The sequence below is a fragment of the Carettochelys insculpta genome, chromosome 22, assembly GCF_033958435.1.
Source record: "Carettochelys insculpta isolate YL-2023 chromosome 22, ASM3395843v1, whole genome shotgun sequence".
NCBI lineage: Eukaryota > Metazoa > Chordata > Testudines > Carettochelyidae > Carettochelys > Carettochelys insculpta.
Genome location: NC_134158.1, coordinates 12,249,571 through 12,265,793, shown reverse-complemented (window position 1 = coordinate 12,265,793; position 16,223 = coordinate 12,249,571). Strand labels below are relative to the sequence as shown.

The following is a 16,223-nucleotide window of genomic DNA, read 5'->3' as shown; positions in this document are numbered from 1 at the left end:
TGGGGGCCGGTGAGGGTACGGTGCTGGTTCAAGGGCTGGCAGCCAGTTGGGGGGCAGTTCGGGGCATCATCTCTCATCCCATACCCCCAGAGTTCGTGGTAGAGGCGGAGGACAGCCTGCGGGAGGCCGGCATCTGGCGGGAGCTCAGCACGGTCCCCGGCCATCAGCCCAGGGCCCAGCTGCACCTTGCGCCCTATGGGGAGCTCCGCTTCCGCGTCCGGGCCGCCAACCGCTACGGGCGTGGCGAGCCCAGCCCCAGCTCTGAGCCCGTCCACACCCGCCCTGCTGGTATGCGCACTGGGGAGAGGGGCAAGGGGAGGGGGTAAGGTGGGCGAGGGAGGGGAAGGGATGCGGGGGGCAGGGGGGGCAGGGCAGAGGGAGCGAGCTCCCCTCGCTGCCCCCCCCTTGCTGTGTAACTTTCTCTTCCAGCCCCCGAGCGCTACCCCACAGGGGTGATGGGAGAAGGGAACGAGACCAGCAACATGCTCATCACCTGGCAGGTGAAGTGCTGGGCCCCGCCCCACCCCACCCCCCACCCTTCCCATGGGGCTCCGGCTGTTGTGGGCCATGTGGGCGTGTTGCTGTGCAGCCTGTGTTGGGCAGCAGTTTTTCTGGGTGGGGCCATAGCGGGGAGGTGGGTGTGGGGGCAGCGCTGCTCCAGGTGTAGCCGGCTACAAGGGCAGAGAGGCTCCGCTCTCACAGGACTTGGGGTGCGGTGCCTATGGCCCTTCTGCACCAGGGGTCGCCTGGAGGTGACAGTGGAGTTGGGGTGTGGTGCTCACAGTCCTCATGCGCCGGGGCTTGCCTGCGGGGAAGGGGAAGTTGGGGTGTGGTGGCTGGGGTACTAGAGCACGAGGGATTGCCTGGGGATAACAGGGTAGCTGGAGGGAATCCCTAGTTCACACTCTCCCTGTGGTATGTTGAGTGATTTCGCCATCACTCCCACGGTGGGTCTGGGGTACGTGGGTGAACTCCTAGAGCCCCTCCTCTACCTTCTGACCCCATCCCAGGTGGGCAGCCCCCGGTCCCACTCCATGGGCTGGAGCTAATCGCTCCCCCCTAGCTGGGGCCAGATGCTCCCAAGCTCACAGATGGTCACTGCTGCGAGGCCCCCATCACAAACACAGCATCTGAGGAACCTGAGGCACACTGGGTTCATGACTAGCATGAACAATACCCCCCCATTACAGACATGTGGCAGGGATCTGCATTTGCTTGGCATTCTGGTCTGGGCACAAGGCCTGGCAGGGCCAGCAGAAGCACAGCCCTGGGCCCAGCTCTGGAGTGATGGCCATGCAGCCAGAAGCCACAGTGGGGCTTGTGTGGCACAGGGAGCAAGATGCACCCGGAGCAAGAAGCTGGCTACCATGATGGGAAGGACAGGACGTGGGGGTCTCCCTGCGGCCTGGGGAGCCACACGCTGGCTGCCTTACCTATCGATGCCAAATGGAGCTGGGAGCGTCTCCTGCTGCCAGCTGTTGGGTGATGCTGCAGGCTGTTCAGTGATCGGTGGTGGCTCTTCTTGGCTGGGTGTTGTCTAGCATCACGGAATAATGCAGTGTAGCTGCTCTGTAGCTCACGTGGGTGGGGGGCATTTTGCAGGATCTTTGTGTTAGTGTGTCGCACTGGGCTGTCACAGGGCACTGGCACTGCTCAGCACAGTGTTGATTATGTTTGTGGTGTGGGTACGTGACAGTACAGCTGCAGAATAACGGTGTTACAACAGACGCTGTTTTCAGGGGAGTTTGCAGTTCATGCCATGTGTGCGGTAGAGGATAGTGATGTAGTTCACCTTGTACATATGTTACAGGATAGTTGTGCAGTAGCTAATGCTTGGTGCAGGTGTGTGCTACCATTCCTGGTGTATTCGTGCATTAGTTACCTTGTAGTTCACACTGGGTCTCTTTGTCTATCATAGGCTAGCAGTATTGTAGTTCACACCATGTGTGTAGTTCATGGTTGCTGGCTTGTTGTTGCAGGGTAGTTGGGGTGCAGCACCTGGTGGCTAGTTGGCTTTAATACATTGGTTTGGCTGTTCAAGGTGGCTGGCTGTTACTAGACTGTGAGTTTGTAGTTCATGGTGGATGGATGGCTCTTATATGATAGTTAAGCTGTAATTTGTGATGGCTGGCTGGCTATGTGTGGGTAGTTGGGCTATAGTTCATGGCTGTCTGGATGTTACCATGTAGCTGGGCTGTTGCTCACTGTAGCTGGCTGCCTGTTATGGAGTAGTTGTAGTTCCTGGTGGCTGTCTTTTACCGGATAGTTGGATTGTAGTTTGTGGCATCTGTCTGTTATGGGGTGTTTAAACTATAGTTCATGGCTAACCATTACCAGGTAGTTGGTTTTGTAATATGCGGCTGGCTGTACACAGGAACTTGGGCTGTAGTTCATGGTTGGCAGGCTGACTGTTGTTGGGTAGTTGGGCTGTTGTTCATGCTGGCTGGCTCTCTGATACCAGGTAGCTGAGTTGTACTCCTTGGTGGTTGTCTATTGTGGGGCATTTAAGCTGTAGTTCTGTTATTATGCTGTTGGGCTGTAGTACACAGTGGCCTCCTGGGTAGTGTGACTGTAGTTCCTGTTGGATGGATGGTTGTTACTGGGTATTTGTGCTGTAGTTCCAAATGGCTGAGTGGCTAATACTGGGTAGCTGGGTTGTAATTCAAGGGGACTGTCTGGCTGTTATCACGTAGGTGGCTTGCCGTTAATGGTGGCTCTCTGGCTGTTACAGGTAGTTGGGCTGTAGTTCCTGAAAGCTGGCCAGCTGTTACAGGGCAGTTGGGGTGTAGTTCATGGCTTCCTGATTGTTACTGGGTAGTTGGGCCATAGTTCATGGCTTGGCTGGATGTTACTGGGTGGCTGGTATGCAATTCACTGTGTCTGGATGGTTGTTATGGTGCAGTTGGTCTGTATTTAATCATGGCTGGTTTTTACTGGGTAGTTGGGCTGCAGTTCAGGACAGGCTATTTGTTATTGGCTAGTCAGGATGTAGTTCATTGTGGCTGGATAGCTGGTTGTTACTGGATAGGAGGACTCCAGTTCTTGCTGTCTGGCTATTACTGGGTAGCTGGGCTGTAGTTACTGATGGCAGGCTAGCTGTTACTGAAGAGTTGGTTTGTAGATCATGGTGACTGGCTGGCTATTACTGGGTAATTGGCTTGCAGTTATAATGGTGGCTTCCTGCCTGTGATGGTGTGGTTGGGCAGTAGTCCTAAGTGTTACTAAGTATTTAAGCTGTAGTTTCTGCTGGCTGGCTGTTACTAGGTAGTTGAGCTGTAGTTCTTGATGTTTGGCTGGCTGTTACAGTTAGTTGTGCTGCAGTTCATGACTGGCTGGCTGTTACCTAGTAGTTGGGGTATTGTTCATTGTGGATGGTGGTTACTGGTTAGTTGGGCTGTAGTTCCTCATGATTGTCTGACTGTTACGGGACAGCTGGCTTGTTGTTTCATGGTGGGTGGCTGTTACTGTGTAGATGAGCTGTAGTTCCTGATGGCAGTTACTGGGCATTTGGTTGTAGTGCCTGATGGCTGGCTAGCTTTTGCCAGGTATTTGTCATATAATTCACAGTGATGGCTGGCTATTGTGTTGCAATTGGGCTGTAGTTAATGGTGACTGGTTGGCTGGCAGTTATGGGTAGTTGAGCAGTAGTTCTCAAATGGCTGGCTGTTACCAATTAGTTGGGCTGTAGTTACAGGTGGCTAGCTGGCTGTTATGGGCAGTTGGGCTGTAGTTCATAGTGGTTGGCTGGCTGCTATGTGTAATTGGGTTGTAGTGATAGTGGTTGGCTGTTACCAGCTAGTTGGGATGTAGTTCATGGTGGCTGTCTGGCTGTTATGGGCAGGTGGGCTGTAGTTCTCGGTGGCTGGCTGGCTGTTATGGGCAGGTGGGCTGTAGTTCTCGGTGGCTGGCTGTCTGGCTGTTATGGGTAGGTGGGCTGTAGTTCTCGGTGGCTGGCTGGCTGTTATGGGCAGGTGGGCTGTAGTTCTCGGTGGCTGGCTGGCTGACTGTTATGGGCAGGTGGGCTGTAGTTCTCGGTGGTTGGCTGGCTGTTATGGGCAGGTGGGCTGTAGTTAGTGGTGGCTGGCTGTTATGGGCAGGTGGGCTGTAGTTCTGGGTGGCTGGCTGGCTGTTATGAGCAGGTGGGCTGAAGTTCATACCCTCTGAGTGTGCATGTGTTACTTTGTGTTTGTGACTGGGTAGTGAGTGACTTGCTCCCATTGTGTGCAGGGGTTGCCTGGAGTGCCTTGTACTCAGGAGGGGGAACGTGGGGGCCCTGTTTCTCTGTTGCCCCTTGTACACTGACCCCCTGCTTTCTTCCCCCAGCCCCTAAAGAAGTCAGACTGGAACGCTCCTGAACTGAGCTACCGGGTGCAGTGGCGTCAGCGGGACCAAGGGGGGCGATGGAGCGAGGAGACTGTGAGTGGCCCCCCGCTGCTGGTAACGGACACTCCCACCTTTGTCGCCTATGAGATCAAGGTGCAGGCCGTGAACCTGGCTGGCAAGGGGCCCGAGCCCCCCATCGTGGTGGGGTACTCTGGGGAGGACGGTGAGTGGGAGGAGAGTGAAGGAGGTGGGGGTCACTCTGACCAGGGGAGAAGGAAGAAGGGCCATGGACCCTAGGGTGGGGGCATGAGGGGGGAGAACTGTGACTCCCAGCGTAGGTGCTGTGTGGGGAAGGGAGGGATGGGAGAAGCTTTGAGCACCCCCACAGTTTACATGTTTGTTCCCCCCACAGTGCCCCTGGTGTACCCTGAGAATGTGGGAGTGGAAATACTTAACAGCACCAGCGTTCTGGTCAGCTGGAGCCTGCCCAGCAGAGAAGGACTGAGGGGTCACCTCCGGGGGTTCAGGGTGAGTGGGGGGATGCAGATGTGGACATTCGAGGGTGGGGCAGGCGCACACAGGGTGCAGGGCGGTGGGGTGGCTGGCAGCTGTGGGGAGGGAGTGGGGCTTGTGGAGTGGTTGGGAGAATGCTCAGGGGCCAGGAAGTGTGAGTCAGAGGTGGGGTGCTCAGGGTGCACATGGGGTGTGAATGGGTGTGGGGCACTTGGGAGGCCTGCAGGGTGGTCAAGGGGGTGATTGGGCTGTGGGGTGCTTGTGGGGCATTGGGGCTCTCAGGGTACGCACGGTAGTGGCAGTGAGGCACGCTCAGGGGGCCATGGAGTGGTTGGGGGAGCACTCAGGGGCTGTGGGGGGCTAGTGGGCTTTGGGGCTCTCGGGTTGCATGGCAGCAGTGGTGGGCGCATGCTTGGGGGGCTGCTGTCTCATGCTGAGCTCCCCACAGGTGTTTCACTGGCGGCTGGGCAGTGTGGGGGACCGGAGCCGGCGCCAAGCCCGGGCACAGCCCCACCTCACGGTGCTGACGCTGGAGGGGGAGGTGACGCGGGCCTGGCTGGGGGGGCTGCGCCCCTGGAGCCACTACAGGCTCTACGTGGTTGTCTTCAACGGGCGTGGTGATGGGCGCCCCAGCGAAAGCATCGACTTTACCACCCCTGAGGGAGGTGAGAGCCCTGACTTTCAACCCTCCCCAGCACCCCAGCCCTGCCCTTCAAACTCCCACCCCCTGTGAGCACCGCCCCAACATTCAATCTTCCCACACTGTCCCCCCAACCCCACCTCCCCAACCTTCAACCCCCCCAGGCGGCTGTGTTCCCATCCTCCCAACTTCAAAACCCCCATGCCCACGTGGTCCCCATCCCCTCCAACTGCCTGCAGACCTTCAGCTCCCCCCAACACACGTGACCCCCACAGCCACAGACTCATGGTATCTCTGCCACCAGTGCCCAGCCCCCCCGCTTCGCTGCTCCTAGAGTGGGTGTCGGACACAGAGCTGGCCCTGGAGTGGGCACCCCCACGCTTCCCCAATGGGGTGCTGACTGAGTACATGCTGCAGTACCAGCAGGGTGAGTTGGGGCCCAGGCTGAAGGAGGGAGGTTGGGGAGGATTGGGGTGCAGGTGTGAAGTGGGGGATTGCGAGGGGCACAGGAGGGAGGAAGAGGGCAGCGCTGCAGCGGGGGGCAGTGGGGTAGCGGGGGAGGATGGGGCCAGGCCTGCAGCGGGGGCTGTGAGGGGCATGGGGGGTTCAGCAGGGGCTGCAGGGGGCACAGCAGTGCAGTGGGGGGCTGAGGGGGAGGAGATGGGCAGCACTGCAGCGGGGGGGCAGTGGGGGCTGTGAGGGGCACCGGGAGTGCAGTGGGGGAGGAGGGGGTGCAACGGGGGCAGAGGGGGTATAGCGGGGGCTGTGAGGGACACGGGGTGCAGTGGGGGCTGTGAGGCGCACAAGGGGTGCAGTGGGGGTGCAGAGGGAGGACCAGGGCAGGACCCAGACACTGACCCTGCCCCACTCAGTGAACAACTCAGAGCTGGGCCCCCTCTACGAAATCTCCTTCCCGGTGGGACAGCGGAACGCCACACTGAGACGGCTGCAGCCACAGGCCCAGTACCGCTTCTCGCTGCGGGCGCTGGGCCGGACTGGACCGGGTGAGCCCCTAGTGCAGGAGGGCAGCACTGTACCCAAGACAGGTAAGTGGAGGCTGCTGGGGCCAGACCCCCTCCCCGCCCCCCCCAGTGCCTGGCGCAGGGAGCCCCCCCCGAGGCTCTCGGCTCTGCTGCTGAAGGGTTAATTTCCCACCCCCTACTCCCAGTGCTGCCCAACCTGGACAACATCAGCATCTCGCAGGTGGGCCAGGACTTCACACTCATCACCTGGGTTCCGAGCCGGCGCCAGCCCAGCCTGCACTTTGACATCCGCATCATGAGCAAGAGCGGTGAGAGCAGGTGGGGGTGAGGCATGCCCAGATGGGGGGCTCCCCAGGCCCAGCCCCACTCTGCCAGCTGTCCTTGGTCCTTGACCCCGATTTGGGTGCAAGGGGCCTCAGCTGGACATCCCTCCAATCACCCCTCATCAGCTAGGGATGGGGTCCCCAGGGAAACTGAGGCACGCCTTGGGGTCACTGCGGGGCAGGAGAACTCACCTGTGTGGTGCCAAAGGGAGTAAACCCCCTGTCAGTTGTCATAGAGAGGGCTGGGATGGGCCCTGTCCCCTCTGGGGCACCAACTCCGGTCTAGCCCAGGGGCTCTGGCGGGCTGGGGGCTGGTTGGCCTGTGGGGCGTAACCCTCCCCCCTTCCTGCCTTCCAGTGGCGGAGTCCTGGCGTACGTCTGGCCAGGCAAACTCCACGCATGGCTCCTACAGGCTCCACAACCTGCAGCCTGGCACCTCCTACCGCATCCAGTTCGTGGGGCGCAACTCCTCGGGGGAGAACATCTCCTTCTGGGAGAGCGAGGTGGAGACCAATGGCACAGGTGAGTGAGCCTGGCCCCTGTGCCCCTCAGCCTGCCAGACCCCAAGACCTGCCACCTGCACCCCAGCTCCCCTCAGCCCCTCCCCTGCACCAATGTTCTGCTCCCTTCTATCAGGGTAACAGGGATACCCACAGATGCACATAAACCCACACCCACACAAGTACGCACACACAAATACACAAACCCACACACATCCACAGGAATACACAAACGCACAACCCCACAAATGCGCGCGCGTGCACGCGCACACACACACACAAACCCACCCACATAAATCATAGCACACTAGACTGGAAGGGACCTAGTCCAGTCCTGGCCCTCCCAGCAGGACCAAGCACCATTTAGACCGTCCCCAAGAGGTGTCTGTCCCACCTGCTCCAAAATCTCTCCAGCAGTGAAGCGTCCGCAGCCTCTGCAGGTGACTTCTTCCAGCGTTTAACCACCCAGCAGTTGGGAAGATTTTCCTGATGTCCAACCTAAACCTAAAGCCCCCTTATTGCAGTTTAAGCCCATTTCTCCTTGTCCTGTCCTCAGAGACCAGAGAACAAATTTTCTCCCTCCTCCTTGTAACCCTCTTTTAGATATGTGGAAACCACTGTCATGTCCCCTCTGTCTTTTCTGTTCTAAACTAAACAACGCCAGTCTTCCCGCAGAGCTCATGTTCTGTAGACCTTTTCTCATTCTTGTCACTCTCCTCTGGGCCTTCTCCAACTTCTCCACATCCTTCTTGAAATGTGGTTCCCAGAACTGGACACGATACTCCAATTGAGGCCTAACCTGCGCTGAGTAGACCAGAAGAATGACTTCTCATATCCCCTAGTAGCTTTTTTTGCCTCCTGAAATAAAAAATTGTCGTCAGTGCAGTTCAAGAATTTTCTAGGTAGTCTGTACCTCACTGAGTTAGTTTCCCAACATACGTCTGGATAGCTGAAGTCCCCCATCACCACCTGTGATGGGGTTCTGGGGTCCCCCAAGCTCTGCACCCCATCCGCAGGCAGGAGAGTCTCTCACTCAGCAGTAAAACAGCAGGTTTATTAGCCGACAGGACACAGCATCATACAGAGGAGTCAGTACAGCCGGCAGAGACAGCCAGTCCAATTCATGTTGGGGAGAGGAGGCCCCAAGGGGCCCCCAGAGCCGGGGCCTTGCCCCCTCCTTTGTCCCTCTCTCTCTCCCAGCCCAGACTTACTGCTTCCCAACTCCCAGTTCCAGTTCAAACCCCTCAGGCTCCACCTCCTCCTTTGTCTGCAGTACAAAGGTGTTACCTGGTCATCAAGGTTACCCTCAGCAGGAGACCCACACCCTCTGTGAGCCACTCACATACACACAGGTATCCCCCACTCCATCACATCTCTCCCCCCTTCCAGACCGAACTGAGCGGGGTCACTCAACTGGTGACCTGGGGAAGTTCGGGGCTCTCCCCTTGTGACAGGGCATTGGCTGTACCCTCTGTTCTCCCCTCGATGTGCACCACCTCCACATCATAGTCCTGCTGGGGGAGGCTCCAAGTCAGGAGCTTGGTCTTGGCCCTTTTTATGTGACGCAGCCGGGCAAGTCCCTTTAGTTCCCTTGGGTTGGTTGGTCTCGCTGCTTCGGCCCCGGTCCGTCAGCCACGTTCTCAAGTCGGGCGGGCAGAGCCCATACAGATGCTGCAGCACCAACAGATTAAACAGGTTTTTTGTGGTCTGGGTCCTGCCCCATCTGACCACCACTCCATACAGCTGCTCCAGCCAATGTTTGGAATTCAGTTACAGTCCAGTAACGGAAGGTACAAATGCTTCCATCCTTGGCATTTAGCCAGACCACCACAATGGCTGTGTGCCTCAGTTTCCCCTTTCATGCCACACAATAGGTTTGGAATGTTTCTTCTCATGTCAGAGGTTGCAAGACTAGTTACAGGGAACAATGGTGACATTTTAGAGTTACAGACTCCTTCAACATACAATTCATGCTTCTACATTAATGTCATCATGTCACATGGCTCTTTTCAAACATTCAGTGCATGGTACAATTCTACAGCTTTTGGTAGCAGCACCCCTTGGTTACAGCAGTCAGCGTGAGTAACAGAACAAACCCATTGCAACTGTACATGTACGTTGCTCTTTGGTAGACCACAACCTTTGTGCAACATCCTAGAGAATCTGGTATTTTGGGGATAAATGGCTGAGGCCTTTTTTAGCACCATCAAGTTCTAATCTTCTCCCTTGCCCCCTGGGGTGGAAATCTGATCTCTCTGGCTGTACCCTCCCTTCTAACAAGAGCTGGGCCATTGATGATCTCAGGGAGACGGCCCCCTCCCTACCAGTCTGGAAATTTGCAAACCAAACTGCTTTCTGAGAGTTGTTTTGTGAGTCCCAGACGCAGAATCCACATGAAGGAATCCCTGTTTATCCCTTACTGGCCCACCAGGCCCAAAGCTCCTTTGTCCTTCCACCTCCAACTACTGCCTCCCCATGGAATCAGAAGTGGAGTCCAGTATAAGAATATAAGTGTTTCCACCATCTGGAGATGGGGAATTGCTGGCGCTCTCCTGCATCCTACAGAGACTGACTGTGCAGCTGTTTTATTTGGTTCTCACAGGGCTGCTCACACTCCCTGATAGTTTTCACTTTACTTGCACCAACTTCCAATTCCTGAGAAACTTTTACACTGCCTGCTTTGGACCCTTGCAGAGCACAGCCAGTGGTTTCACACTCAGGCAGGTCCTGGCCATCAGGAGCTGAAACAAACTTCTCCCCAGGCAAAGGGTTGCTCTGGTGCTTACAGACAAGCACCTTTCCTGTTCACTCTCCTTCACCTCACTCCCATTTTCTGCAGTCCCCACAGACGGGTCAGGAAAAGTTTCAGGGAAATTTTCTTCCTCAAGAGCTTCCCCCAAACAACAACTTACCCCTGTCTGGCTCCACAGGGGCACTGCTCCCTTGAGCCCCAACCAGCTCCTGGGTTTCACCTACACCCAGGATCACTTCTGGCCCATTAGGCAGATTCCCACGTAATCCCCCTCCAGGCAGACAGCCAGTACCACCGGACAGAAGGTTAGGATCCCTTTCCTCCCTTCTGCTACCAGCTCCTTTATCTTCATCAGTCAGCGCAACTCCATTGCCCGTCTGTTCTTGTGTCCTGGCGAGAGGATGACTCTGGTAGGACAGAGTCCTCTCACCCCCTCCCAGTAACACCTCAGCATCAGGCAAAGAACAAGTACCAGAATCGTCTGGTCTCTGGGATTCCCTGATGATACTAACTGGATCAGACCGAGTTAAAGCATCATCCCCCCTGAGAGACACAGAGGTAGGCCCACTTCCCATCTGGGCTTCAGCTGCCCTCAGATCCAGCTCTGGGATCTTGGCTCCATCTTGAGCCCCCACAGGCTCAGGCAAAGGATTCACTTCCCCAGAAGCAGAAGCACTTTTCTTGCACCAAGGACCAGTGTCCTTAGCAGGGATACCACTGCCCCATTCCGGAGCCATTCCCTCTGCTCCAGCCCCCATGGCTGGATTCAGAGACACACCTGGAATGCTCTTTTCTGGTGGATCCTTCTCCAGCCACCCCAGGCTGGTGAATCTTCCTCAGACAATGGGCTAGTTTCATCATTGGCACCTTTTCCAAACGCAGGCTCTGCTCTCTCCCCAGGCTGCTGCTGTTGTTTAACACAGACAGACAATGGGAGACACTTTCTCCTTTGTCCCAGCCCCCCCGCTGGTCTCCACACACACACAGAAGGTGAAGCAGCTTCTCTTACAGACAACTTGCCATTCCCAGTGGATCAGCTGCTTTCCTGCACAGACACACAGGCACCTTCCTCGGCCCAGGCCTGGAAAACTCTTCGCAGGTCTGTCTTGGCCACTAGTAGATGATGGGTTGGAATTGCTCCTTCCCTCCTTGAGCTGTGGTAGGCCACTTGGTTCAGAGCTCCAGGCAGTCCAGGGTTCCCTGCCCCGATCCGGGCTCACCTCTGCAGGATTTTCCTTAACCCTCACCTCTGCCACTGCACATCCACGCTGCCTTGTCCAGCTTCTTTAATCTAGATTCGGTTTCCAGGTGCTGCCACTTCACAGCGGAGTTGCTGAGCGTGGTTGCAGGCTCTCAGGCTGATGCCCTCTGCACCCCACGATTCCTGGAAGAATCCCTTCAGTGTGCCAGGCTCCTTGTGGGTCACAAGCTCCCCGGGGTTAGGCCGTAGGCCCCTCTGCCCTCTGGGACCGACTCCAACAGACTCTCAGAGGAACCCCTTCTTCAGTGTGACACCCGCTATCAAGGACCATGAGCACACTGTCTTGGGAAGAACTCATTCAGCGTCAGCCTCCTTGTAGGTCACTTGTTTTCTGGGGGTTGGGCCCTCAGCCCCTCCACCTTCTGGGACCGACTCCAACAGATTCCCAGGAGTAACCCCTGCTCGGGTGTGACACCCCCTCTCGAGAACCACGACCGCAGTTGCTTGGGTTCGGCCGCAGGCCCCTCTGCCTTGGGGAGCTGCACCTCACTGCCCTTCAGCACACCTGGGTCTCGCAGGCCCCACTTCTTCCGGGGCCCCGGTCACTTACTGCTGGATGCTCCATCCTCGGGGTGCAGAACATCCCACTTCTGACACCAGTGTGATGGGGTTCTGGGGTCCCCCAAGCTCTGCACCCCATCCGCAGGCAGGAGAGTCTCTCACTCAGCAGTAAAACAGCAGGTTTATTAGCCGACAGGACACAGCATCATACAGAGGAGTCAGTACAGCCGGCAGAGACAGCCAGTCCAATTCATGTTGGGGAGAGGAGGCCCCGAGGGGCCCCCAGAGCCGGGGCCTTGCCCCCTCCTTTGTCTCTCTCTCTCTCTCAGCCCAGACTTACTGCTTCCCAACTCCCAGTTCCAGTTCAAACCCCTCAGGCTCCACCTCCTCCTTTGTCTGCAGTACAAAGGTGTTACCTGGTCATCAAGGTTACCCTCAGCAGGAGACCCACACCCTCTGTGAGCCACTCACATACACACAGGTATCCCCCACTCCATCACACCACCATATCTTGTTTTGTTTTTTTTTTAATGATTTTGTTAGTTGCTTAGAAAAAGCCTCATCCACCTCTTCTACCTGGGTAGGTGGTCTGCAGTAGACCCCTAGCATGACATCACCCTTGTTTTTTAACCCTATTAATCTAACCCAGAGACTCTCAACTCATCTGTCTCCTGCATCCATCTCCACCTCAGTCCAGGTGTGCAAATTTTTAATATATAAGGCAACACCTCCTCTCTGTTGACCTTGCCTGTCCTTCCTGAGTAAGTTGGACCCTTCTATACTAATATCCCAATTGTGTGTATTGTCTCAGCAAGTCTCTGTGATACCGATTATGTCATAGTTGTGGTTGTTTGTTAGGATTTCAAGGGAGAAAACTTGTTCTTTTTGGCCTCTGAGGACAGAACAAGAGGCAATGGGCTTAAACCGCGGCAAGGGAGGTTTAGGTTGGACATTAGGAAAAAGTTCCTAACTGTCAGGGTGGTATCACAGTAGAATAAATTGCCAAAGGAGGTTGTGGAATCTCCATCGCTGGAGATATTTAAGGACAGGTTAGATAGATGGTCCTGCCACTGGGGCAGGGGGCTGGACTTGATGGCCTCTCGAGGTCCCTTCCAGTCCTAGTATTCTATGATTCTATGATTGATTCCATGATTACTCAAACTTCTTGCATTTGTATGTAGGCATCTAAGATACTGATTTGCTTTTGCCTCCCAGTTCTGCCTCGTCCCTCTTTTTCCTCAGCTATTATAGCCCAGGATCCCTCCCATTTCCAACCCAACTCCCAGGTCTCCAGGTTTTGTACTTATCTGTGGGCTTTGGTCACCTGTCCCCCTCAAACCTAGTTTAAAGCCCTCCTCACTAAGTTAGCCAGTCTCGATCCAAATTCATCCTCCTTATTCCTCGAAAGGTGAATTCCATCCCTCCTTCATGGAACAGCATCCTGTGATCGAGGAAGCCAAAGTGCTCCTGGCAACACCATCCTCACAGCCAGGCACTCACCTCCAGGATACACCTGTCTCTGCCTGGGCCTCCACCCTGGACAGGAAGGATTGAGAAGAGCACCATTTGCACTCACAACTCCTTCACCTGTACTCCCAGAGCCCTGTAGTCACGCTTGATCTGCTCAAGGTTACACCTTGCAGTATAATTCATGCCCATGTGGATGGGTAGTATGGCGTAGTAGTCAGTAGGCCAGATAATCCTTGACAGTGCCTCCGTAATATCATAGTATCACAGGGCTGGAAGGGACCTCAGGAGGTCATCGAGTCCAGCCCCTGCTTCAAGCAGGATCAACCCCCACTAAGTCATCCCAGCCAGGGCCTCGTCCAGCTGGGACTTAAAACCTCGAGGGATGGAGAATCCACCACCTCTCTAGGCAACACATTCCAGTGCTTCACCGCCCGCCTGGTGAAGTAGTTTTTCCTAATATCTACACCTACACCTCCCCCTCTTCAACTTCAGCCCATTGCCCCTTGTTCTGCCATCTGACACCACTGAGAACAGTCTCTCTCCATCCCCTTTAGAGCTCCCCTTCAGGAAGTTGAAGGCTGCTATTAAATCGCCTCTAAGTCTTCTCTTCTGTAAACTAAACAAGCCCAAATCCCTCAGCCTCTCCTCATAGGTCTTGTGCTCCAGCCCCTTAATCATTTTTGTTGCCCTCCGCTGAACCTGCTCCAGCAAATCCACATCCTTTTTATACTGGGGGGCCCAAAACTGGGCACAATATTCCAGATGTGGCCTCACCAGTGCCGAATAGAGGGGAACAACCACTTCTCTAGATCTGCTCGAAATGCTCCTCCTAATGCACCCTGGTATGCTGTTAGCCTTCTTGGCTACAAGGGCGCACTGTTTACTCATATCCAGCCTTTCATCCACCATAACCCCTAGGTACCTTTCCATTGTACTGCTCCTGAGCCAGTCGGTCCCCAGCCTGTAACAATGCTTGGGATTCTTCCGCCCCAGGTGCAGGACTCTACACTCCTCCTTGTTGAACCACATCAGATTTCTTTTGGCCCAGTCCTCCAATTTATCCAGGTCCCACTGGATTGTCTCTCTACCCTCCAGTGTATCTACCTCTCCCGCTAGCTTTGTGTCATCCACAAACTTGCTGAAGGTGCGATCCAGTCTCTCGTCCAGGTCATTAATAAAGATGTTGAACAACACCAGCCTCAGAACCGAGCCTTGTGGTCTCCTCTTCAAACTGACAGACATCCCGATATTGAGCCATTGACCACTATCAGTTGGGCCCAACCGTCAAGCCAGCTTTCTATCCATTTTATAGTCCAAGGATCCAGTCCGTGTTTCCTTAATTTATGGGCAAGCATGTTGTAGGAGACCGTATCAAAAGCTTTGCTGAAGTCAAGGTATATCATATCCACTGACTTCCCCATGTCCACAGAGCTTGTTACCTTGTCATAGAAGCTAATCAGATTGGTCAGGCAGGACTTGCCCCTGGTGAATCTATGTTGGCTACTTTTGGTCACTTTCTCCCCTTCCAAGTGCTCCGTAATGGATTCCTTGAGGATTCCCTCCATTATTTTCCCAGGGATTGTGGTAAGACTTGTGGTAATTCCCTGGATTGTCCTTCTTTCCTTTTTTAAAGATGGGCACTACGTTTGCCTTCTTCCAGTCATCCGGTATCTCCCCTGATCACCAAGAGTCTTCAAAGATAATGGCCAAAGGCTCGCCAATGACATCTGCCAATTCCCTCAGTACCCTTGGGTTCATTAAATCCAGACCCATGGATTTGTGTGCATCTAGTTTTTCTAGATAGCTCTGAATTTGTTCCTTCCCCGCAGATGGCTGCCCTCCACCTTCCCATACTGCATTGTCTAGCACTGTAGTGTGGGAGTTGACTTTGTCCGTGAAGACTGAGGCAAAAAAAAAGCACTGAGTACTTCAGCTTTTCTTACATTGTCTGTCACCAGGTTATCTCCCTCATTCAGTAACAGCCCCACACCTTCTCTGATAACCCATTTATTGTTAACATGCCTGTAGAAACCCTTCTTGGTACCCTGCACATCCCTCTCCAGCTGCAGTTCCAATTATGCTTTACCTTTCCTGATTACTCCCTGGCATTCTCCCGCCGTATGTTTGTGCTCCTCCTTAGTCAACTGTTCACGTTTCCATTTCTTGTACGCATCCTTTCTGAGTTTAAGCTGACTAAGGATTTCCCTGTTAAGCCAAGCTGGTTGCCTACCATGTCTGCATTTCTTACTATTCAGTGTGATGGTTTGTTCCTGTGCCTTCAGTAAGACTTCTTTAAAATACTGCCAGTTCTCTTGAACTCTCTTCCCTTTCATCTTTGTTTCCCAAGGGATCCTGCACGTCCGTTCTCTCAGGGAGTCAAACTCTGCTCTCCTGAAATCAAGGGTCTGTGTGTTACTGCTCATCTTTCTTTCTTTTGTCCGGATCCTGAAATCTACGATCTCATGGTCACTGCAGCCCATGTTTCCACCCACTTCTATTTCTCCTACTTAGTTTTTGCCTGTATGTGAGCAGCAGGTCAAGCTGTGCACGGCCCCAGTCAGTTCATTCAGCACTTGTACCAAGAAAATAATCAAGTTATCCCCAACATTCTCCAAAAACTTCCTGGATTGTCTGTGTGCTGCTGTATTGGTCTCCCAACAAATGTCCGGATGATTAAAGTCTCCCATGAGAACCAGGGCCCGTGATTTGGAAGCTTCACTTAGCTGTCTGAAGAAATCCTCATCTACCTCAGCTCCCTGATCTGGCGCTCTATCGCAGACACCAACTACAGTATCACCTCTGGTACTTCTGCCTCTAAGCTTAACCCAAAGACACTCAAGGGATTTTCTCCCTCCTTATCCTGGAGCTCTGAGCAATCACACTGCTCCCTCACACAGAGCGCAACTCCTCCTCCTCTTCTCCCCCGTCCGTCCTTCCTAAACAGTTTATAACCTTCC

The 16,223-nt window shown here is 54.8% G+C and overlaps 1 protein-coding gene across 4 annotated transcripts in view; it reads left to right on the top strand.

The window, feature by feature from the left end:
* Positions 1-16,223, top strand: part of L1CAM (L1 cell adhesion molecule) — a 50,916-nt gene that overhangs the window by 27,408 nt on the left and 7,285 nt on the right. For all 4 annotated transcript variants that reach the window (XM_075016237.1, XM_075016236.1, XM_075016235.1 and 1 more), the window contains 9 exons: positions 91-288; positions 430-500; positions 4,324-4,546; positions 4,736-4,851; positions 5,285-5,501; positions 5,781-5,903; positions 6,349-6,522; positions 6,645-6,767; positions 7,140-7,304. In XM_075016237.1, coding sequence (XP_074872338.1) covers positions 91-288; positions 430-500; positions 4,324-4,546; positions 4,736-4,851; positions 5,285-5,501; positions 5,781-5,903; positions 6,349-6,522; positions 6,645-6,767; positions 7,140-7,304 — 1,410 coding nt within the window. The remainder of the gene's footprint in view (positions 1-90; positions 289-429; positions 501-4,323; positions 4,547-4,735; positions 4,852-5,284; positions 5,502-5,780; positions 5,904-6,348; positions 6,523-6,644; positions 6,768-7,139; positions 7,305-16,223) is intronic.